The following is a 24019-nucleotide window of genomic DNA, read 5'->3' on the forward strand; positions in this document are numbered from 1 at the left end:
CTCACACCCCTTTTAATAATTTCCAGATTATTACCCTTTAATAACAATTTCGAATAAAGTTCGCATTTTTTTCATCATTTGACGTTTAATAAAAGAGATGGAGAGAGTCTCCCAAAACGACCCTTTTTTAAAAGGGACGTGATATCCTTCCCTTAACTTCTCTGTGCCGACGCCCTCTACTAAATTTATGAGACTACTCTTTTTAACACTAAAAAAAGGGGTGGCCCAGGGAATAGAAAGGATCGAATATATCCTTTTCACTTTTTAAAACTTAACTAACGTACTGCATGATGGGGCCCACTAACAAGTTGGAAATTTCCATTAAAAGGAAAAAGTAGAAATACAACCGCCATTTTTATTAACTCCTCTCTTACAAGTATCCATTTCCTGCAAAAAAAACACAGCTTTTTGCTGCAACAGATAAAATTACAATTTCGCCCCCCTTTTCTCTATTTTCGAGGCTTAAAATGAAAACTCTCTCGCTCTCTCTGCACGTTTCTCTGGGGAAAATGTCAATTCTTTCACCCTCAGATATTAATTATATTTACCATTTTACTACCTACTCAACGTGTCCTCTCCAGAAACAGAAATTAAGGATCTGGGTTTTAGGGTTTTGTATACCCTCTTTTTTTTTTTCTTCCTTTAAAATTCTCTTCTTCCTTCATGGATTCAAGGACTGCATTTTAGAGGTACTTTTTTTGTTAGTATTAAAGCTACCATTTTTTTAACTTTTTGTACATCACAGTTATCTTTGCTTCTTATTTTGGGTCCTGTGAAAAATGAAGGCTTGAAGAGGTTTGGATTTTCTTCCAATTTTTTCAGTTTTCCTGATATAGGGTTCTGTTTTTGCACTGTTTTTGCAAATGGGTTTTGTTCTCTTTTTCTTTATTTTGCTTTTTGCATGAAGGGAAGTATCATTCCTTTTCTGTTTCTTTGTTTTGTTATGATAGAAAATGTTCTTCTTCTTTTTTCTTGCTTTTGATATTGGATGAGGTTTTGTCTTTTTCTTCCCCATTTTGGTTGGAACCTTGTAGAAAATGGGAAGATTTGGAGAATCTCTGCTTTTTTTTAATTTGGGTTTATTTTGCTTTTTAATGAAAATTACAGTTCCCTTTCTGGTTTTTTATATTTTGTTTTGATTCATTTGAGCTTCAGTAAATTTTGCCTTTTTTTTCATTTCTGGTTTTGGGTGTTTTGAAAATGATGGAGGTGATTTCTTAATTTGTGTTTTTTGTTCCTTTTTTAGTTATGTTTTTTTGTTCTTTATTTTGCATTATACAGTGATTTCTGGTTTTGGGTGTTTTGAAAATGATGGAGGTGATTTCTGATTTTTTTTTTTTGTTCTTTATTTTGCATAATACATTGATTTCTGGTTTTGGGTGTTTTGAAAATGATGGAGGTGATCTCTGAATTTGTGTTTTTGTTCTTTTTTTTTTTGTTCTTTATTTTGCATCATACAGTGATTTCTGGTTTTGGGTGTTTTGAAAATGATGGAGGTGATTTCTGAATTTGTGTTTTTGTTTTGTTTTTTTTCTTTTTTGAATGGCTATGTTTTTTTTTTGTTCTTTATTTTGCATTATACAGTGATTTCTGGTTTTGGGTGTTTTGAAAATGATGGAGGTGATTTCTGAATTTATGTTTTTTGTTCTTTGTTTTTCATCATACAGTCATGGAATTTGATTAAGGGAAAAAGCCACAGAAAATATGTCAGAAGCAAGGAGGCATTCTGTTGATATCCCTCTTTCCAAAACCCTAGTTGCACTTAAGAGAGTCCGATCGTTAAGGGATCCATCGACAAACTCCATGACCAATTTCAATTCTTTCGCCGAAAATCTGAGCTGGGAAACCAATTCTTGTAATGGGATTTCTCTAAAATTTGAGCCCAAGGTTGAGGGAGGCAGTTCGGACAATCATAGCATTCGTTCCTTGCATAATTCTTATAAACATGGGGGAAGAGAGGAAATTGAGAGTGATTTTGAACTGGGTTATAGTAAGAAAATAGCCAATTCTAAATTCGATTCTTCCAAGAAATCGGCTAGAGTTGGAATTAGAGGGACTGATTTGAAGGGGACAAAAAGGGTTGAAGAATTGGGCCTTTCTAGATTAAGTTTCGATGGAATATACGAAAACAAGTTGTTCTGTGAAAGAGATGATCGTAATCATAGATTTAAACCATCGGCTTTGACATGGATTCATTGTTCTGGGAACTGTTTGAAACAAGATATTGACTCATATAGCGAACCAAACTTAGAATCTGCACGGTCTAGAAGGATTGATTCAGCAATGTCGAAGAGGAAGTCAAGATATGGTAAACTTGTTAAGTCATCTGTTGCAGTAGATGATGTTGTTAGTAGTCGTGTTGGGAGTCCATACCAGTCCGAAAGTGATGCTCGGATGGATGGGTTGAGCATTAACACATCTCTCTTTGAAAAGGAAGAGGTGGATGCTTTGGGTCCGAGTCACTGTGGATGTGGAATTAGTCAATGCTGGTCAAGAACACCAATTAACGTTGAGGAGCATCCATTGTTATCATCTGAAGTTAGGGAGACTGATCATTTGGTGTGGGAAAGGAACACATATTTGAAGGGTGAAGTGACTATGTATTCTGGAAATCCGAGGAGTCTAAGTGAGAAATTTAGGCCAAAATTTTTTGATGAAGTGGTTGGGCAGCACGTAGTAACGCAGTCACTCCTAAGTGCCATTTCAAAAGGAAAAATCTCATCCATTTATATATTCCATGGTCCCCGCGGTACTGGCAAGACATCAACATCTAGGATATTCGCAGCGGCCTTGAATTGCCTATCGCTTCAGGAACATGGGCCATGCGGGTTCTGCCGAGAATGCATATTGTTTTTCTCTGGAAGGGGCAGAGATGTCAAAGAAATGAATGCGGCAAAACTCAACCGTATAGGCAGGTTTAAATCACTTCTTAAGAATGCGGCTGTCGCTCCTGTTTCATCCCAGTTTAAGATATTCATTGTTGACGAATGCCAGTTCCTACGAGGGGAAATATGGGCTGCTTTTCTTAATAGCCTTGAGGAAATTCCTAGACATGTCATTTTTATAATGATTACTGCTGACATGGATAAGCTACCTCGTAGTGCTATATCACGATGCCAAAGATACCACTTCGCCAAGATAAGGGACGCGGATATAGTTAGCAGGCTACGAAAGATCTGTGTAGAAGAAACATTGGAGTACGACGAGGCTGCATTGGATTTTGTTGCTTCTAAATCTAATGGTTCTCTTCGAGATGCAGAGGCAGTGCTTGACCAGCTCAGTTTGCTTGGAAAAAGAATCACAATATCTCTAGCATACGACCTCGTGAGTAATGACAATCTACCTTTATTGGGGCAAGGTTTAAAATTTCGGTTTCGGTGTCAGTTTCGGCAGTGGCCAAAATTTGGTAATGAAAAAAAGAATTGGCCCTGTTCCAAAATTTCGGCCGAAACTTAAGAAATTTTGGCCGAAATTTTGTAACCACCCAAAAATTTCAGAAAAAAATAGAAATGGCCGAAATTTCGGCTGAAATCTAGTCCGACACCAAAGTCATGTACTTTCTGTGTCGGCTCTGGGATTTCAGCCGAAATTTTAAACAATGATTGGGGATGGGGTTAAACTTTGGTTAGCAGAGTAGTTTTTATGGGTTACTTATCTTCTTTATATGCTTGATTCACTTTGAAGTTTCATGATTTTTATTTTGTATTGTGTACGCAGAATGGGATGGTTTCAGATGATGAGTTGCTTGATTTGCTGGATCTGGCTTTGTCCTCAGACACTTCAAATACTGTTAGAAGGGCTAGGGAGCTTATGAGATCTAGGATTGATCCTATGCAGTTAATATCTCAACTGGCAAATATCATCATGGACATTCTGGCTGGAAGATGTCGATTGGGCAGTTCTGAAGGTAGACAAAACTTTTTTGGAAAACATGGTGGTAGATGCAGTGATTTCTTATTGTTGATTTCCTTATATTGGTATACGATGAACCGTACTGGTAACAATTGTTTGCTAGGGAATATTGTTTGGATTTGTCTTGGCTTTGCCACTAATAATATTTTCCATGTACTTTCTGATTTCCTATTGGTACCTCCTATCACTTGCACATGTTTCAATAAGACACTATTCATGTACCTTAGCTTAGACTAAAGGTCAATTCTCCCACATACTTTTCAATGGCGTTGATAATCCTAAGCTGTTAAATGCTAAATGACAGGTCGATGGCTGCCCGATTATTAATCTGCATGGACTCAAGGTCTGCAACAACCATGAGATTTCGAACCTATGAATACATATTCACCTAAAGATTAAGATGGGGAAAGTCTTTAGTTAACCCATGCTCGTGTACAAAAAAGGCGCTATCCATATTGGATGCATACCGTATATTAACGTATTATATGCACTTTTCTATCTTACATTTGCTTTTGTGCTCCAATGTTTTGATAGTTACATTCCTTACTTCATTTTACACGTCTCTAATTAGCTTTCTTCGCTTGTAACAATTCACAAAAGGCTATCTATGGCCAATTAAGGAACTATTTAACAGAGAGAAGATTGCCATTATCAAAACACAGGAGTGAGGATATCATTTCCGTTTCTATATTCATATGCAGATTGTGTATTACACATTTGTTTCCATCTTATGTCTAATTTTAAATGTTAATTGTCATACTGATTTTCATATTATTTGTAGTAGCTGAAGTGGACTCACCGAAACTGAGGAATGCGTTAAAAATACTTTCTGAAACTGAAAAACAGTTGAGGACATCAAAGAATCAAACAACATGGCTTACAGTAGCGCTTTTACAGTTCAGTGCTGGAGAATCCTCATCTTTCTTGGACAGAAGTGATTCAAGGACATCCCTGAAAAATACATGCAAGATAGGTGATGATAATGTGAACTATTTCTTATCATAGTCCCATTGGTTGATGAGTGTTATGATTAGCGGTGCAACTCGGTTCGTGTTCAACCCCAAAAAAACACAGGTCGGGTTGTGTTTGAGTCAGGTTCGGGTTCGGATTGAGGAAGTTGAACCCCACTCAGGTTTGGGTTCGGTCCGGGTTTAGGTGTTGAGTTGACCCGACCCGCATCAAAACCCGAGTTTGTAAAAAGAAAAAAGTTACCATTTTTCTGTTTTGTTTTTTTTAACATAAAAATCTAAAGGGTTTCGATATCACGATACCGGGTCATCCCGACTCAACCTGACCCGAATTGGGAAATCGGGTCCTGTTCGGGTTGAGATATTAATTTTTCAGGTTGGGTCGTGTTAGTCTTCATCGGGTTGAGAGTCAGGTCGGGTTCGGGTTAACAACTTAGAGTTTTGGGTTGGGTTCGGGTTGGCTTCAACCCGACCGGAGTTGCACCCCTAGTTATGATGTCTGTTGGGAGTTAGTCTAAAAAACTGATCTTGATTTTTAAGATTCGCATAGATACAGCATCTAGAGATTGCAAATGATTTTGTGGTAATTTTTACCCTATTTATATCATTGTTTGAGTGCAGTTGATGGCTTATGCAGCACATCCTCAGCAATGGAGAATTTGAAGCATTCTTCTTCTTACGTGCACAGCCACAATGATTCTTATCACTCAGAAATACACAGTGATACTTCACGGGAACTGGAAACTATTTGGAGGAGAACCATAGAAAAATGCCAATCAAATACGCTTAGAAGGTTCTTACAAAAAGAAGGGAAGTTGTCGTCTGTTTGTGTCAACCAAGGTACATCCAGTAGTTTATCACCTTTAATTATGTAGTGTCTTCTCATTGGCAACCTCCTTTTCTCCTCATCCAGTTTCCTATTTTTTATTTTAATTTTTTGGAGCTGCAGATCTTGCCATTGAACATCTATTATTTTAATGCATATTATTGGCAGTTTATAAGGCTTGGTTATTTCTTGTGGTCTGTAGCAAATATGTGCTTAATAACTGCATAAACCGAATTTTGTCATTTATAAGAAATTCTCCACCAGCCCCAACTAGTTTGGGACAAAGGCATATAGTTGAGTTGAGTATAAGAAATTCTCCACCATACACGGTTTATTGGAATTTGCCCCACCATGCGCCGGTGTGAAGTCTACCCCACGATACGCAACGTTGTGAAGTCTGACTTGCTGATTCAGGGCTTATGCAATAGCCATTATTTACGGCTGTATAAAAACTTTGGATTCGGGAACCCCTTTGACTTCAAGATGGGAGAAGTGTGTCCCATCGGGCGTGCCAAAAATTTATTCACAACAAATTTCACATGCATGAAAAGAGAATCACACACATAAAATGCATTGAAATCAAATTTTCCTCTTGTGAGAAGAGGTTCTATTAACTTTTTGGTGGGGACGTACACTTTTGGCTCTGTCAGCTGTTAATTACATTTCTTGAAGAAAGAAAATACCTCTGGTCTATTAAGAGGTTTCCCATCAAAATTTAAATTTTGACTATTGGATAATAATCCGTCTTGAAATGGATGGTGGCAATAATTCCTCGTAAATTTTTTATCTATCTTGACTTCCGGAGAATTGTACGAAGTAGATCAATAGTTGCATGATCTGGATCGACCTTCAGAAAGGTTTGGTACGATCGATCAATCCGTTAATTTTATTTCAACTCTATGAGAGAGTCCTCCCGGAAGAGGAGCTCTCTTGAGTCGTAATTTTGACTCTTCTTTTATGAAGGGTCCTCTCGGAAGAGAAACACCTTCGATTCAGCTGAGATAATTTTGTTTCAACTCTGCTTTTGTAAGAGAGTCCTCTCGGAAGAGGAACTCCCTTGAGTCGTAATTTTGACTCTTCTTTTGTGAAAGGTCCTCCTAGAAGAGAAAATACCTTCGAGTCATCTGAGAATTTTGTTTAGACTTTGCTTTTGTAAAAGAGTCCTCTCAGAAATGGAACTACCTTGAGTCGTAATTTTGACTCTTCTTTTGTAAATGGTCCTCCCGGAAGAGAAACACCTTCGAGTCATCCGAGATTGTTTTGTTTTGACTCTGCTTTTGTAAGAGAGTCCTTCCAAAAGAGGCTCTCTTGAGTCGTAATTTTGACTTTTCTTTTATGAAGGTTTCTCCTGCATGAGAACCACCTTTGAGATTGTTTTGTTTTGACTCTGCTTTGTAAAAGATTCCTCCCGGAATAGGAGCTCCCTGAGTCGTAATTTTGACTCTTTTGTAAAGGGCACTTCCGGAAGAGAAACACCTTTGAGTCATCTTAGGGTGCATTCTTTAACCATCTTTTAGAATGATTTTTCATTTTTTTAGCCTTAAAAAATCAGATGGTGTTCTTTTGCAATTTCAACCACTCTTCTAAGAATTAATCCTAATTTTTAGGCATTATTTTATGGAGCGAAAGTTTCTCGCTCCAGAGAATCTGGCACTATCGCGCGATCTCCCTTTCACTTTACTCTCAACTTTTTAGCGTAAACGTGTCCACTCTCCAACTTTTTAGGGTGAAACCGTGTAACGACCCGATTCCGTAACTAGGTCGCTACGGGCAAGAACCTGCTAACAACCACAAGAGAAATCTTTTTTTTTTAAATCATTACTTGAATATTAAATAAACCATAAATTCTTATTCCAATAGCATAAAGTGTTCCACTACAATTGATTTAACTAAAAAAATCCTGAAGTAACCTATCTTTTCAAAGTCCCAAATAAATTAATCATATCCAACTCAAGAAAACTTAAAATAACCAAAGACATCGACGAAAAGTATCGTCTCCATTATTTATTCGCTCATTTATTTCTCCTACGCCTCTAAACATCCTCCTTCGCAAACGCTCCTTCGCTTAAGTCCTCTAATCCTAGGGAAAAATGTCGGCCAACAGCAGGTCAATAGAAAACGAGGCAAGTATAAAATTTCAAATCGAGCAATAGTTCAAGATCAATACTTAGTGACAAAAAAATAGAATAAGTTGAACAATTAAATTTTTTCCATAACAACGATTTATAAAAAAGTTCTACAAAATAAACAAGAGAAACTGATTTAGAGAAGACAAAATATAAATACAACTGGCATAAGAAATAAAATTAATTCCAATGAACAGTTCTGTTGAATTAATACCTACTTACATACATATATAATCCTATATATATATATATATATATATATATATATATATATATATAGATATGGGATTGACACGAAATGAAAAGTGCTGTTGAAGTCCGTATGTAGATACATGTATATAGATATATATACACATTTTTATATATAAAATAAATTCCACATGAACAGTACTGTTGGAATATCTCTACCTACATACACCCATATATATACATATATATTTATATACGGATAGAGTTAAATTGAAAAGATAAGTACTGTTGAAACCAACCTATATAAGAATCACCTATAAAGAACCTTTTGTATCATATTGTTGTAATAGAATTTGCATACAAAATCCATCTTAGAAAGGTATATTCGTTTGACAATACTAAACAAAAAAATTTCTCAAAATCCTTCGTAAAAGTGATAAATAAATTTTCTTTCTACTTATAAAGTACATATCACCCCATATATCTATATCGTTTATTAAATATTGCATGTTTATTGAAAATCAGTCATCTGCTCTTACAAATCTGACAAAAAGGATCTAAATAGCCACACAACTACATAACGTCACTAATCACTTTTAAAAACTTATTCGATCTCATAAAGTCGTTGAAACTAGATTTTTGTAATAAAAACCACAGGATCCAAATTACTCAAAACCTAAGGTTTCGTGCGAAAATCACTTATTAAAATGATGAGTCAATGTAGTTAGGCATATCGGATTAGTCGAGTAATACGTAGGCTAAATATACACCACAAGAAAATTCGTTGAATAAATCTTATTCTAAATCTCTGACAAAAATCTTGGAAGACAATAAAATTATATAATAAGATTTAAACATAACCCTGGTAAAATAAAATACAATTATTAGCAAAACGTATGCGAAAAACCCAAGAATGACTTATATTAAACCATTTCAAAGGGTTGGTGTATATTTTTTTTTGAAAAGGAAAGGGTTGGTGTATATTAATGCCTTAATAAAGACTACGGATAAAAAGAATCTGCAAATCGCGGTTCGAATCTTTTTATCTTAGAATTGGAAGAACAAGAAAGCGGCGATTACTTACCTGGGAACGGTGAGAACCCGAAGAATGATCGAAGAGTCCGTACAAGGTACGAATCCCCACTCTTTCTCCTTTTTTGTTTCTTCTTTTTTTTTTTCTTTTTTTTTCTACACACTCTCTCTCTCTCTCTTGGGCGTCCAAAAAATTGGACATGGGAGAGGGTGATCCCAATTATATATATATATATATATATATATATATATATATATATATATATATATATATATATATAGAGGAAACTGTTGGTGAGCTTAAGCTCACCAAACTTATGGTGAGCTAGCTTGCCCAATCACATGGGTCCCACATTTTGGTGAGTGATCCAAACCATTAATTTGCAAGGCCTTATCATAGATAGGGGGTGTACCAAAAATCAGCTCCATAGGATCATCCTAACCCCTCCATTTGTGGAGGACAAAAATGGAGCAGATTTGTGTCTGTCCATATATATTTTTTTTTTTCTCATTTGAGATTTGGCTTATCCCAATCTTGCTAACTTTAAAACCCCTAAAATCTCTCTCTTATTCTAATCTTTTCTTCTTCTTGGTTATTTACTTTTGCTTGGCCTCTAAGAAATCTTCCCTATTTTTCTAAATAAATAAATAAAAATTTGATTCATCCAATGGGGCCCACTAAGTGACGCCCATAGGGGGAAATAGAGGGGAAAAATCGTGCGCACACCTCCCTTTTTGGGAGTTGTGCACGATTACAATTTTCCAAAATTTGTATACTTCCTTATTTTCTCCTATTATTCCTCCCCTAGAATAATTTCATTACTTAAATTATAATTTACTAATCTTTAGAGATGCAAACCTATCTAATATAACCTTACCCAAATCTTTTGGGTTGCCTTATTTCTTTTCTTTCTAGTTTATCTTAATTGATAATCTCAAGTTGGGCCCACTTATTGGGCGAGAAAGGGAGGAGAGAAAATATTGTCGTACCCACTCCAAGATTGGAGTGGCGGCTATTTTATTGGAGGATTGGGGATACACCCAAATTTTTTTGGAGTTGGGGGAATACGATTAATATTAGGAGGTTTTAACAAAAAGGTATCTTCTCGCAAATTTTAACTAGCCCCAAAATAACCCTTCAGCCTCTCTTTAAGGAATAAAACAATTAAGGTTAGATAAGACATAAAAAATTTCATAACTTTTGTGGCATTAATAACAAGGTTTTTATAAACATAAAATAAAGTTTTCGGGTGTTACAAACCGTGTTTCCAACGTCATCAAAATTGAGAATTTGTAAAGGTTAAAAAAACACAATCCCAATCTAGAAGGACTCTGGAGGATAAAAATTAATCCTAATTTTTAGAATGGATATCTAGAGAATGGTTAAAGAACACACCCTTAGATAATTTTGTTTTGACTTTGCTTTTGTAAAAGTCTTCTCGTAAGAGAACTACGTTTGAGTTATTTGAGATAGTTTTGTTTCGACTCTGCTTTTGTAAAAGAGTCCTCCCTGAAGAATTGCTCCCTTGAGTCGTAATTTTGACTCATTTGTAAAGGGTTCTCCCAGAAGAGAAATACCTTCTAGTCATCTGAGATAATTTTTATTTGACTATGCTTTTGTAAGAGAGTCCTTCCAGAAGATAACCACCATTGAGTCATTTGAGATAGTTTTGCTTCGAATCTGCTTTTATAAAAGAGTCCTCCAGGAAGAGGAGTGCCCTTGAGTCGTAATTTTGACTCATTTGTAAGGGTTCTCCCGGAAGATAAATGCCTTTGAGTCTTATTTATTGGTTTGAGTCGACCCCCGGAAGGGTTTCTCGATCAAGCCATTGATTTCATTTCAACTCTTCTTTTGTGAGGGAATTCTCCAAGAAGAGGCTCCCTGGTGTCATAGTTTTTACTCTTCTTTTGTCAAGGGTCTTCCCGGAAGAGGAACGCCTTTGAGACATAATTTGTTGGCTTGAGTCGACCCTTGGAAGGCTTTGGTCGATCAAACCGTTGATTTCATTTTGACTCTTTTATTGTAAGGGAATCCTCCCACCAGAGGCTCTCTTGAGTCGTGTTTTTTACTCCTTTTGTAAAGGGTCCTCCCGGAAGATGAACGCCTTTGAGTCATAACTTGTTGGTTTGAGTGGACAACCGGAAGGGTTTCTTCTATCAAACCGTTGATTTCATTTCGACTCTTCTTTGGTGAGGGAGTCCTCTCGGAAGACTCTCCCTTGAGTCGTATTTTATTCATCCTTAAAGAATGACTATGTATGTCAGTGCAGAATTTAATGACCGGACTATCGCAGTATTTGCTGCCCTCGATGGTGCAACATTTGATGTCATTATTGTAGCCATATTTGAGCATCTGCTGTCCATGACAGTGTGGCATTTGATGTTGCTGCTACGTCTATATTTGATCATCTGCTGCCTTGATGGTGTGGCATTTGCTGCGGCTGCTGTGGCCATATTTGATACTTCAGTATCTACTCTAGTTGGTGAGCTGGAAGACCTAGTTGGGTAATGCCTTGCCGCTGAACATGGTTCTTGACCGACAGCGTTGAAACCGAAGAAGGAGTCGAGGTGGTCGACGAAGTTCTTGCAGAGGTCTAGGTAAGACCTCTGAGATAGTTGTCACCGGTATCAGTAGAGGCACTCTTGGTGATGCTACCTTTAGGGTTGGATCCCGACCAAGGCAGCTTCTGAAATAGCCATGCGTATTTGGGGTAAACCATTCAATGCATTGCGGTTTTTTCCTCCTCTCCATGCATCCTCTCCCTTTGCATTTCTCCGTCTCCTTCTCCTTCCAGTCCATCTCTCTCTCTCTCTCTGCAACATTGATTGAAAGAGATATGACAATGTTAGAGAGAGAGAGAGAGAGCAACTACAACGGCTTCCCCTTTTAGATACCAGCCAGATAGAAAGAAAAAGCACCTCCACACACACACACACACACACACACACAGAGAGAGAGAGAGAGAGAGAGAGAGAGAGAGAGAGAGAGAGAGAGAGATTGGAGCCTTCAACCATATTTCTCTTTGCAACATTGAGAGAGAAGATTTAGCATCACCTCTGCTTTTCCTTTTTTTTCTCAGTTTCTCCTCCCAGCAGCCATGTAGGTGTCCTGTCTCCCAGGCTTTTCTCCCTCTTTTCTGATTTTTCTCCTCTTCCCCCTTTCGAGTTTCGGCAGCTTCCTTTTATTCCTCCAGAGGGAAGCTTGCCGTTTTTCTCTCCGTTTTCATCTCTGGTTTTTCTATTGGCATGGAAACAGACCCTCTCCTTGTTATCTCCTTCATTTTCTCCATTGATCAGCCCCCTTTTCATGAACATCTTAGAGTGAGTCTCCTTTGAGAGAAACAACAGTTTCCCTTTTCATCTCTACCTCCCTTGCTTTTCTTTTTTATCCTCTCCTCTCATTGGTTGTCTAGATGTTGGTAGACTCCAAGCGAGAAAAGAGATATAGCTAGAGATATGAGGAGAGGTTGATCTCAACCAAGACTAAAAAAGATGAAGGAAAGAAGGATCGAGATCAAGAAAAATTAAGATCAAGGTCAAGGAAAGACAAGAAAATCAATGGAAAGAAAGATAAGGGTGAAAGGGGAGAGAAGGGGAAACGGTTTATAAACCCAACCGAGAAGGTTGAAAGGGGAAAAAAGAGGGAATGATTTATAAGCACAACCAGAAAGTGTGAAAAATAGACTGATTTATAAACCCAACCAAAAGGTTGAAAAGGGGAAAAGATGGGAAAAGGAATATATATGATGTAAGAACGGAGAAAGGGAATGAATAGAAGATCTAAGAAGGGAAAAGAGGGAGATAGAATAATAGAAGAGGGAGATAGAATAGTAGAAGAGGGGAAGGGAAAGAGAGAAGGTAGAGCTTATCTTGACACAAGAGGTGCTTCGTCTCACATTTTTCCAAGGTTTCCAAGGCTTCCAAGGGCTTAAGGGTTCTTTTGGGGATTTACTAAAAATAGGAAGTTCACACTTACTAAAATTAGTAAGCCCATGCTTACTAAAAATATTAAGTCCGTATTTTTAATGGTTGATGTGTAGGCTAAGGCTTATGTGATACTAGGGATTGGGAAAATGTGAGGTAGGTGGGCCATGGGGAAAAAGGGTGGGTCATAGGTGATGTGGACATTTCCTACATCTAAGCTACACAAAAATGCTAATAATCTAAATAAAATAATAATAAAAGAAAATAACACGTGTTCAGTAGTCCAATGGGAAAAATAAATCTAACGTCCTCCAAGATGACTGAATCACTTCACATGTCATCTTCCAGCACGAGATTTCCTTTGTTTTCAGCTTGAGAGAGCTTTTAGGGGTTTCAACAAGCCTCGATTGGATGTGGCCAGCATTGTCTCTGCCTCCTTACACGGTTGGTAATTTCACTGCTACCCACCTCTTGATGTCCTCCACAGGCCATCTTGGATATGTGTATTCACCACCAGACATCTTTTTAAGAACAAATGCATTTGCGGCTACAGAAGTATCCACTTTAATTAAAACATAGAAAAAAGTATCCCCTTCTATCTTCAGCGTACCCTCAACCAAGGTTTTAAATTTCAGCTTCGGTTTCGATCTGCATGGAAATGGAAACTGTTAACTTACCAACTTCTCCAAAAGCTTAAGCTGTTGGAGAAAGGCGTTATTTATCTTTTATACTTTAACACTCCCCCGCACGTGTGGCCCACTTGGCAAACACGTGGCACATGTGGTCCCACCTTGGGCCGACCATCGCATGTGGATTTTTGCTATCTGGGAGGTTTGAACTCGAGACCTTTGGCTTTGATACCATGTTAACTTATCAACTTCTCCAAAAGCTTAAGCTATTGGAGAAGGGCATTATTTATCTTTTATACTTTAACAGAAACATATGCAAATGATGAAATTTTTTAATCTTAAAAAAAATATGCAAATGAGAAAATTTTAGATGAAACTTTGGGAAATGCTAGAATAAGCACAAATACGTATTTAGAAACCACCACCGAAGTAACAAAACCATCCACAATGGCTTAATCACATCGAAAACCTAGTAACATATGTTGTTGCACATGTCTAGAATAGTAAAGTCAATAAAGAAGTACAATGTAATGAAGTATAAGAAGGTACAATGACTATTCTCCCCTCTAAGGACTCTAACTTCATATCAATACCACGTAGATTTACGAGGTATTATTGGTCCCATGCCAATTTGACATCCCAAACATTACTTTGATGTGCAGTTCAACGATGTTCCCGAGCAAATATCATTCTCTGCATTAATGAAATGAACGAAATGCAAATAATAACATCATTCCAGTTTTTGCCGCTCCGACCATTTCGGTCGAATTTCAGAAATTTCGTTCAAAATTTTGGCGAAATAATGACGTGAAAGGAAATCATGTAGATTTTGTTTTGGTGGGGACAGAAATGGAAATAATTCAGTCGTTTTGGAGAAATTTCGGGGAAATTTAAAACTATGTACTCAACCCCAACCCCCTTAGGAGAGGTATTATGTGTAGCCACGGTCGCTACACGCCTAATCATTGTCACACTAAGCTGGATTTCTTTGGGAAGGACTCCTCCAAACTGTGTTCCGACCTCCATCTCCATTTATTAGCTTTAGGGTAGTTATCTTGCCTCCCTTTCTGTTTGCTCTAGAGAATGCACTTCGTTTCTTTTATTTCCGAGCGACATTGGAGACAGAATCATTGTCTCAAAATATTTTTAATCCCACAGTCGCTGTATCCCCAATCTCCCCTCTCCAGCACCCTCTCAGCAAGTCAATTTTCAGCACCCTCTAGCTCACTGCATCTCTAAGGCATGGAACTTGAAAATTTTGTCTTCATTTTTCTTGTTTTTTTATCCGTTATGTAATTTTCTAATTAAGATGAATTTATTAGTTATTATGGAGGTTTGATGAGAGTTTTCTCCTTTAATTAAAGCTGAATGAGTAACTCGACGTGGTATTGACAATAATTTCTTTTATTTCCTTAAATTTAAGTTGAGAATTATTCAATATAGAACTACAGCCGAGCTCACTTACTAGAGCTTGTTACCTTTACTGTTTCAATATATTTATCTCAACTCAATTCTCAACTAAGCCTTTGTCCCAAACTCATGTGGGCCCATGTTTTTGGGGGGATCAAAACCATTCATTTAAAAGGCCCTATCATGGATAGAGTGTGTACCAAAAATCAAGTCCATAGGATCATCCTAACCCTTCCATTTGTGGAGGGGAAAATGGTCGGATACTATTTCTCCCCAAATTTGCGCATTTTTCCCTCCATAAATGGAAGGGTTAGGATGATCCAATGGAGCTGACGTTTTGTGGACACCCTATCCATGATAGGGGCTTCCAAATGAATGCTTTGGATCCCCCCAACAATGTGGGCCCACACCTGTTTCTGAGCTCGAGCTCAGAGTGGGCCCACACTTGTTTCTGAGCACGAGCTCAAATAAGCTTATCTGAGCACTAGCTAGCTCAGAAACACTATTCTCTCTCTCTCTCTCTCTCTCTCTATATATATATATATATATATATATATATATATATATAGAGGAAAATGATTGTGAGCTTGAAGCTCATATAGCTTATATGAGCTTGAGGGCCCAAACACATGGGTCCCACATTTTTTATGGTGATCCAAACCATTCATTTGCAAGGCCCCATCATAGATAGGGTGTGTACCAAAAATCAGCTCCATTGGATCATCCTAACCACTCCAAAAGGGGAGGGCAAAAATGGGTTGATTTGTGGCAAACCGTGTCTGTCCATTTTGCCCTCCACTTTTGGATGGGTTAGGATGATCCTATGGAGCTGATTTTTTATACACACCCTACCTATGTAAAGGCCTTTCAAATGAATGCTTTGGATCATCCTAACAATGTGGGCCCACATGTGTTTGGGCCCTCAAGCTCATATAAGCTATATGAACTTCAAGCTCACAATCATTTTCCTCATATATATATATATATATATATATATATATATATATATATATATATATATATAGAGAGAGAGAGAGAGAGAGAGAGAGAATAGTGTTTCTGAGCTAGTGCTCAGATAAGCTTATTTGAGCTCGTGCTCAGAAACAAGTGTGGGCCCACTCTGAGCTCGAGCTCAGAAACAGGTGTGGGCCCACATTGTTGGGGGGATCCAAAGCATTCATTTGGAAGCCCCTATCATGGATAGGGTGTCCACAAAACGTCAGCTCCATTGGATCATCCTAACCCTTCCATCTATGGAGGGAAAAAATGCGCAAATTTGGGGAGAAATAGTATCCGACCATTTTCCCCTCCACAAATGGAAGGGTTAGGATGATCCTATGGACCTTATTTTTGGTACACACTCTATCCATGATAGGGCCTTTTAAATGAATGGTTTTAATCCCCCCAAAAACATGGGCCCACATGAGTTTTTGACACTCGAGCTCAGATAAGCTATCTGATCTCGAGCTCAGAAACACTATTCTCATATTATATATATATATATATATAGAGAGAGAGAGAGAGAAGGGTTCTTGCGCTCGAGCGCAGATAACTTATCTGCGCTGAGTGCAAAAACAGGGGTGGGCCCACATTGTTGGAGGGATCTAAAGCATTCATTTAGAAGGCCCTTTCACGGATAGGGTGTCCACCAAAAATCAGCTCCATTGGATCGGGTGTCTATTTGTGGGGTGAAAAAATGGGCAGATTAGCTTATCTGCGCTCAAGTGCAGGAAACAAGGGTGGGGCCACATTTTTTGGGTGATCCTAAGCATTCATTTGAAAGACCCCATCATGGATGTGGTGTGTACCAAAAATCAGCTCCATTGGATCATCTTAGGGTGTCCATTTGTGGGTGTGAAAATGGACAGATACTGTTTGTCCACTAATCTGCCCATTTTTTCACCCCACAAATGGACACCCTAAGATGATTCAATGGAGCTGATTTTTGGTGGACACCCTATCCAAGAAAGGGCCTTCCAAATGAATGCTTTAGATCCCCCCAACAATGTGGGCCCACACCTGTTTTTACACTAGAGCGCATATAAGCTTATCTGCGCTCGAGCGCAGAAACCCTTTACTCGTATATATATATATATATATATATATATATATATATATATATATATATATATATATATATATATATATATATATATATGAGAGAGAGAGAGAATGGTTCTTGCACACGAGTGCAGGTAAACATGATGGACCCACATGTTTTGGGTGATCCTAAGCATTCATCTGAAAGGCCCCATCATGGATGGGGTGTGTACAGAAAATCAGCTCCATTGGATCATCCTAACAATTCCATTTGTGGTGTGGAAAAATGATCAGATTTGTGGACACACAGTATCTGTCCATTTCCCCACCCACAAATGGGCATCCCCACCCACAAATGGGCACCCTAAGATGATCCAATGGAGCTGATTTTTGGTACACACCACATCCATGATGGGGCCTTTTAGATGAATGCTTAGGATCACCCAAAACATGTGGGCCCGACCTTATTTTATGCACTCGAGTCAGGTAACCTACCTGCACTCGTGTGCAGGAACCATTCTCTCTCTCTCTCTCTCTCTCTCTCTCTCTATATATATATATATATATATATATATACATATATATATATGTATATATATATAGAGAGAGAGATATATATATATATACATATATATATGTATATATATATATATAGAGAGAGAGAGAGAGATAACTGCTAAATGTTAATACAGTGCCAAACTTCCAAACTTTTGCCAACCGAAGTGTTGAAAAGGAAGGTTGCACACCTGTTTTTTTAGCATGGTAGCCCTTGACGTTTTTTTTTTTTTTTTTTGAAAATTGACATTTTTATTGATACTATGAAATTACATTGGGGACCAAGAGTCCCACCTGGCATTACATAGCATCAAATAAAGCTGGCCAGGGCATACCCTGAGCCAGAAAGACTGAACAAAAACAACAAAAATTTGTGCCCTTTCTTCCTGAACCATGCCATGGGCGAGTCTTACACTACAATCAATTCAAAAAAAGCTTTCCCCGACCATGCCCAGCCAACTGCTCTGCACTACAATCATTCCAACCTACATCCATCGTCTTCCTCAAACAGCTTCCAAAAAAACCCCAACACTTCTTTAGCAGCAACACCACCACATTCCTTTACTAACAGCAACGTAGAAGAACTTCTAGGCAGCAATGCCTCAACAAGCGAAAGACCATGGTCTCTCAGCTATTGAGGATCTAATACTTTCCTCGGCGCACCTGGAATTTGGTATTATATGGGACAATTACTCCTGCTATCTCTCCAATCCACCATTATAAAGTATCACCTTAACACCGACCAGTAGAACTAAAACCAACTTCATGGATCCTACAAACTAAATAACAAAACACCCAACTTCCCCTTTGACCATCCCTTTTTCCTTCCTCACTCTACTAATACTTAAAACAACAAACATAACCATATCTATACTCAGCACTTCATTGGAGACAAGTATTTGAAACCCTCAGTACCCCACCTACTCTTAACCACAAAGCCAAAAATTAGAATCGTCCAGGGGTCAACTACTGAATTAACCATAAATAGGTCCTATCCTACCAGATTTGGAGTAGAATTTTAGGAGGTTCACCAATCTGTTGTTTATCTTCTTTGACCCTAATTTTGTAACTAAAATATTCTCCAATATATTCATAAGGACATTTTCTTGAGATCTTGGCCCCCTAGATAAGGGATTTGAACCATCATAATATCTGTCAGGGGCTCGATAGCCAAAACTCTTCCTTGCTTTTGGGTGAAAGCCAATTGACTTGACAATCTTAACGGGTGCACCTAGGCAGGCAACTTTCCGCCTAGGGGCAGGGAATTTTGGCTTAGATGTCTCGGGCCTTGCAAATGGTAAGCCTGATTGATCGCTTTCAGGACCCACCACACCTTCATTAAGGCGAGCCATCGGCACTTCCTTGGGCGGCAAACCCGAAGATTCGATTAGTTAGATTTGAAATTTGAAATCCAAACGGGATCAGAGGCTCACCAATAGACCACCTCTGACTCGTCGGCGGCTGATACGCCGGCAATCGAAAACCTATCCTGGAAGGCCCAAGGAGGATGTGGAAATAGGAGACCTTTCTTCCCTGGGAGCTCAACCCCAGTAGTATAGGTCTGGTCAAGAACTTTGATTTTAAAACAGGATTTAGGGAGGTGCCAACGTGGGGCTAGAATTTTGGCCGAGACATAACTCATACAATTCTGGTGATTCCCTTCCATCTTGGTTTCTATAACCTTACCAAAGAGACCCCCTATAGCCTCCACCTTTGAAACAGCCCAAGCGTGTAAAGGGATGCCATAAAAGTGAACCCAGTGAGCTTCCTCACCTTGAATAAACTCCCTTTTCCATGATGAGAGGGAGAGCAAATGATTACCTAAAGCCTCAGGTCCCTTAGCAAGGATATGTGTTGCCTGTGATTCTGTTTCAAACATAAAGAGAATTTCATTCTTCGCCAATATAGAAGGAGAATGTAAAGATGGGATATCCCAAGACTTTTGTGCCCATTTCCAGAGCTCCTGCAAGGTCTCATTATGATTTTTCTTTTTCCCTATTAGGCAAGCTCTTAGTAAACCCATTCGTGTGTCCACCTCCTTGCCCGAGACAGATAAAAATGTACTCCCTGAACTTTTGTGGTGATAAATTTTGCCCGAATCTTGCCAACAATCATCCTCACCACCATTGGATTCTACCCTAGAAGGTGAGCTAGCACGAGGAACCCACTTCGAGGGGATTCTGGCCCGATGACACCAGCGACCGCCATCTGAAATTAAGATATTGACAAGGAGAGCAAAACCGTACACCAGATCTGTTACCTTGATTTGGCTTAGAACTCCCTGTAGGCCTTCTCCCACCGTCCAGAGGCGAACAAGGTGAAGGGATCGATTTCACTCTAGCTTTCGAGCACCTTCTACATCTATCCCGCTAGCCGAAGTTGTGGTAGAGACAATAGGGGCATATCCAATCGTCCGCCTTTTTCATTTCTCACAACTAAAGATCGGCGTTTTTTAGCCCTTGACGTTTTTGGACGATGTATTGCGTGTATGGAACCATGGTTTCACTTAGATTAGCTAATAAATTTGATGCCGCCATCTTAGTTTTTCCTCGATGTTATATAATTGTAGATTTTATTTCTTAATCGTGATTAACTGCTAGACTTCGATTTTTTTTCTCTCATGAATGCTTAACTGGTTGGGATCTACTTTGTCCTGGTCGATGGATTTATAAATATTCATGTTAGCATATATGTATCTTTCAAATGGTTGCATATGTAATGCCGAAGAAGTTATACTGAGTATTATCTTTGGAATTTCAGGTATGGCTATAGCAGTAGTTGAATTCTGTCACCCAGATCATGTATCAAGGGCAGAAAAGTCATGGAAACTCATTGCTAGTTCACTTCAGCATGTTCTAGGATGCAATGTGGAGATTAGAATTAAACCCTGCCCCCAAACAAAAAATGTCAAAGTGAAGAAACCATCATGTAATTTCTTGAGTTGTTCAGTAAGAATGCAAGAGAAGTCAGTTTCAACCACTGTAAATGAACACGGCCATTTAGATGATTCAAAAAAACAAATGCCTGTTGAACCTGACTCCTTGGATCACGGGTCTCAATTCTCTCCATGCATGCAGCACTCAGATGCTATACAAGTGTGCGAGACGATCCATTTTTATCATAAAGACGCTGTCACTATTAGGAATGTTGAAGGAAATGCATTACAAACGGGCCCAACCACGCCCCATAGAACAATGCAGAATGACCCGCCAAATGGATGCAAGGTACCAATGGATTTTTCCAAGGAAACGAATACCCATGGGTATAATGACATTCAAGAGCCTGAAATTCAGCCTTGTTGCTTCTCAAAAACTGTGAAGTTTAAGAGAATTTTGCATCCATCTGATGTTGTTTCTACAATCTGTTTAAGGATGCAACCAAATAAGAAGCTTGAATTGTCTATTCCCAAACAGACATCTTTCGAAACTTGTGTCTGCACAACTGATCCATTCATTATCGGCTCCAATACAAATACACAAATTGCATACAGTAACAGTTCCAGAGATGGGGATGGGTAAGTGGTGTAATGGCCGTCTCTTAATCTTATTGTATCATGCTTCATGGGCATCCTGGGTTGTGGATTATATACAATTTTGGAAAATGATATCCACACCTTGGTTTAATAATGGCACTCCTGGCCACCTTTTTGTTGCTGTAGATGGCTTTATTAAACACCTTTTGGTCGCTGTAGATAGCTTGCTTTGGAGTTTTAAGAACCGATGACATATAATTAATGAAAAAATAGAGTGGCATTATTAAAACAAGGGAGTGTGGATAACATCTCTTTTATAAATGATTAGATAATAAATATCTTACTTGTGTTATCAATTAATAGACTCATTACTTTGTAATTTATTCTGGTCCTTTTTTTTATAGGTAATTTATTCTGGTCCTTTAACCCGTATATCTCTTTTTCCTGTGTCAATGAATGCACACTTTGCTCAACTTGCTTACTTATTTCAGGTGCAACTTTAAATGTGTAATATTCCATACGTAGGTGATTTTTTTTTTTTGGCTAGATTTGCTGCTATTGATAAGCTATGGTGCGTTTATAGCATCGTGCTTATCATTCACTACTTTTGTCTGAAAATGAACTGTAGCTCAAGGAATACATAGGGTTTTTTTTTAATAATAGAAGCGAAATTTGAATATGATTATTTAGAAGATGGTAACTCACTTGTACCATTGGAGCACTACCAATTTTCAAGTGAAAACATTTCTGTGAACTGTATTGTGCAGCTTTTCTAGCTAGATCAGCATTACTGTGTGGGCACTTATGACCTACACTGGTACCGACGGAACTTGTAGTGTTAGGTACTACATTGAGCATATTCCTCTACAGTTGATTACTGTATCAGTCACTCTACAATATTTTATGGAAATCCCAAACTTTTTGGTGCTGATATGTAGGGAAACCTTTGCCAAGCATATGCATCCAGGTGATTAATATGTATCACCTGTTCATGGGAGAATATCCACCTTTTTCTATAATTTTTTTTCACCTTTTTAACCATATAAATGCAAACCTTGAAGCAGACTGCTACTAAAGGTCTTTCTCTTGAATATGGCTCATAGAAAAATCTTACATAGCTTAGGATCCATGGATTTACTTACTAAATTCATTCAGTGACGCCTGAAGAAATTCCAATTACTGAGGCGAAATGTTTGTACTGCTATACCGTTTTTCAAAGAAACTACTATTATACCAAATGGAAAGATGTTCTAAACTGAACTATGTTACATCCAAGCTGTTGCATGGATGAATTTGAAGCTGTCTTATTGGAGCAGGTGATACATGCAATTACTAGAAATGGTTATCTATGGTAAATCTATGGATAATTATTAGTGGTGCATCAAATGTGATCAACCTACGGAAAGTGAAAAGGGATTTGCATTTTAGACTTTGTTGCAAGATGTTTAGTGTCCTGGGTGCATGGAATGGTTCAGAATCTCTTGGTTTATGTTGTGTAATAGAAGCAAATACTCAAACCTTGTGATAAATTAGCTATAGAATGGTTCAGAATCTCTTAGTGTATGTTGGGTAATAGAAGCAAATAGGCAAACCTTGGGATAAATTAGGTAAGACAAACTATTTTACCATTTTAATGTATCCTAGGATTGGCATTTTATTTGCATCTGGGTCTTTATTTTCTTTATGCTTTCTTGTAAACTCTTCTCAATTCGTGTTATATTTTCATTGAGAAGTGATTCTTTTACAATCTGATTGTCAGTTTTTTCTTGTAGACCAAGCAAAGATTCAGGAGTTAACTCGAAGATGCATTGTTGGAGAGCTCCCAACTTCCCGAATAGGAAGGTATGGATTTGCATCAGTTGCTGTTCACAACTTCACATCCACCGTTTCCAGTATGTTGTTTCGAGTAACTTTAACATGATTGAGTCCTACTTGGCTGTTCAGCCATTGGTCTTGCCTGTTAATTAAGCATTTTTCTCTGCTGCTTCTCCAAAATTTTAAGTTGCTTTTATTTCCTTTATTTTATTTTCCCAGTATGCAAATTAGTTATGGGAAACTAAAATCCCACCTGGAGGCTATTTTCTGTTTGATTTGCCTGAGTTACAAAGGACCTGTCCTGGCTGCCCCATGGTAACAACTCAACTCAACTAAGCCTTTGTCCCAAACTAGTTGGGGTCGGCTGATAAATCCTTTAGAAAATTTTCGTGAAGAAGGTGAAAGAATATACCCAGCTCAAATTGACTAAGTCTAATCCTGACTCTAATTGACTAAGTCTAGCCCCATGGTAACAACACTGAAAAAAATTCTTTACAGATTCTTACATTAAAAGGGATGACATGTTAAAATGTTTATTATAAATAAGAACTGAAAAAGGCCAATGGGTCTCAGCTCCTCTGTTTTGTTTCAAGATTTAAGTTTGTTTTATTCAATTGCAATTATATGGGTTGCATCTGGTCTTTGAGCATTTCATTTGTCATGTGGACATCCACTCTGGAGTATTTTGTTTTTCACATTACGCTAGATCTTAAGTTGAAATTACTAGAGTCTAACTTTGTGTTGAAATGTTCTTAGGCTTGGCTGCATAGGAGACAGAAGCGGAGAAAATCTCATTTGGTGGGTTGGATCCTACCTTGTTCGACTGCTAAGAAGTCTGCGGAATAAACAAATGGTTCTAGTCGCAGGCTACAAGCAAAGGGCATACATGGAAGATTCCACAGATTGCGGCCTCCAGGTATTTGTAAAGATATTATAGACATGATTCTGTATCTTCAATGTGAGCCATGAAATGAAAATATTGAGGTTTTCCATTGAGGAGATGATTTACCAGATGAGTTCAATCCTAGTCAACTAGGGCGAGCCAAACTCGGACTTGGAGACCATATTTGTATAAAGTTATATGTATATGCACTGAGTTATAGTAATTTTTGTTCATCAGA

At 38.1% G+C, this 24019-nt stretch overlaps 1 protein-coding gene across 2 annotated transcripts; it reads left to right on the forward strand.

Moving 5' to 3' along the window:
• The first annotated feature begins 457 nt into the window (after positions 1–457).
• Positions 458–24019, forward strand: LOC143860897 (protein STICHEL-like 2). Of its 2 annotated transcripts, none has more exons than XM_077371747.1 (8): positions 458–689; positions 1668–3324; positions 3718–3907; positions 4697–4885; positions 5502–5720; positions 20372–21125; positions 22856–22925; positions 23655–24019. In XM_077371747.1, exons 2-8 carry the CDS (start codon positions 1705–1707, stop codon positions 23742–23744), a joined length of 3132 nt encoding a protein of 1043 aa, XP_077227862.1. In that variant the 5' UTR covers positions 458–689; positions 1668–1704; the 3' UTR covers positions 23745–24019. The 2 variants fall into 2 exon arrangements, with proteins under 2 accessions (XP_077227862.1, XP_077227861.1); XM_077371746.1 differs by having other exon boundaries at positions 461–689; positions 4694–4885.

This window comes from Tasmannia lanceolata, unplaced genomic scaffold, assembly GCF_043159265.1.
Source record: "Tasmannia lanceolata isolate RefF3 unplaced genomic scaffold, GAP_Taslan_0.1 ptg000037l, whole genome shotgun sequence".
In the NCBI taxonomy this organism is placed as follows: Eukaryota; Viridiplantae; Streptophyta; class Magnoliopsida; order Canellales; family Winteraceae; genus Tasmannia; species Tasmannia lanceolata.

Coding starts and splice junctions, on each gene's coding strand:
- LOC143860897 (XM_077371746.1), top strand. CDS start 1,705: ATGTCAGAAGCAAGGAGGCATTCTGTTGATATCCCTCTTTCCAAAACC. Junction 3,325..3,717: donor TATCTCTAGCATACGACCTC/GTGAGTAATGAC, acceptor TTGTGTACGCAG/AATGGGATGGTTTCAGATGA. Junction 3,908..4,693: donor TCGATTGGGCAGTTCTGAAG/GTAGACAAAACT, acceptor TATTATTTGTAG/TAGCTGAAGTGGACTCACCG.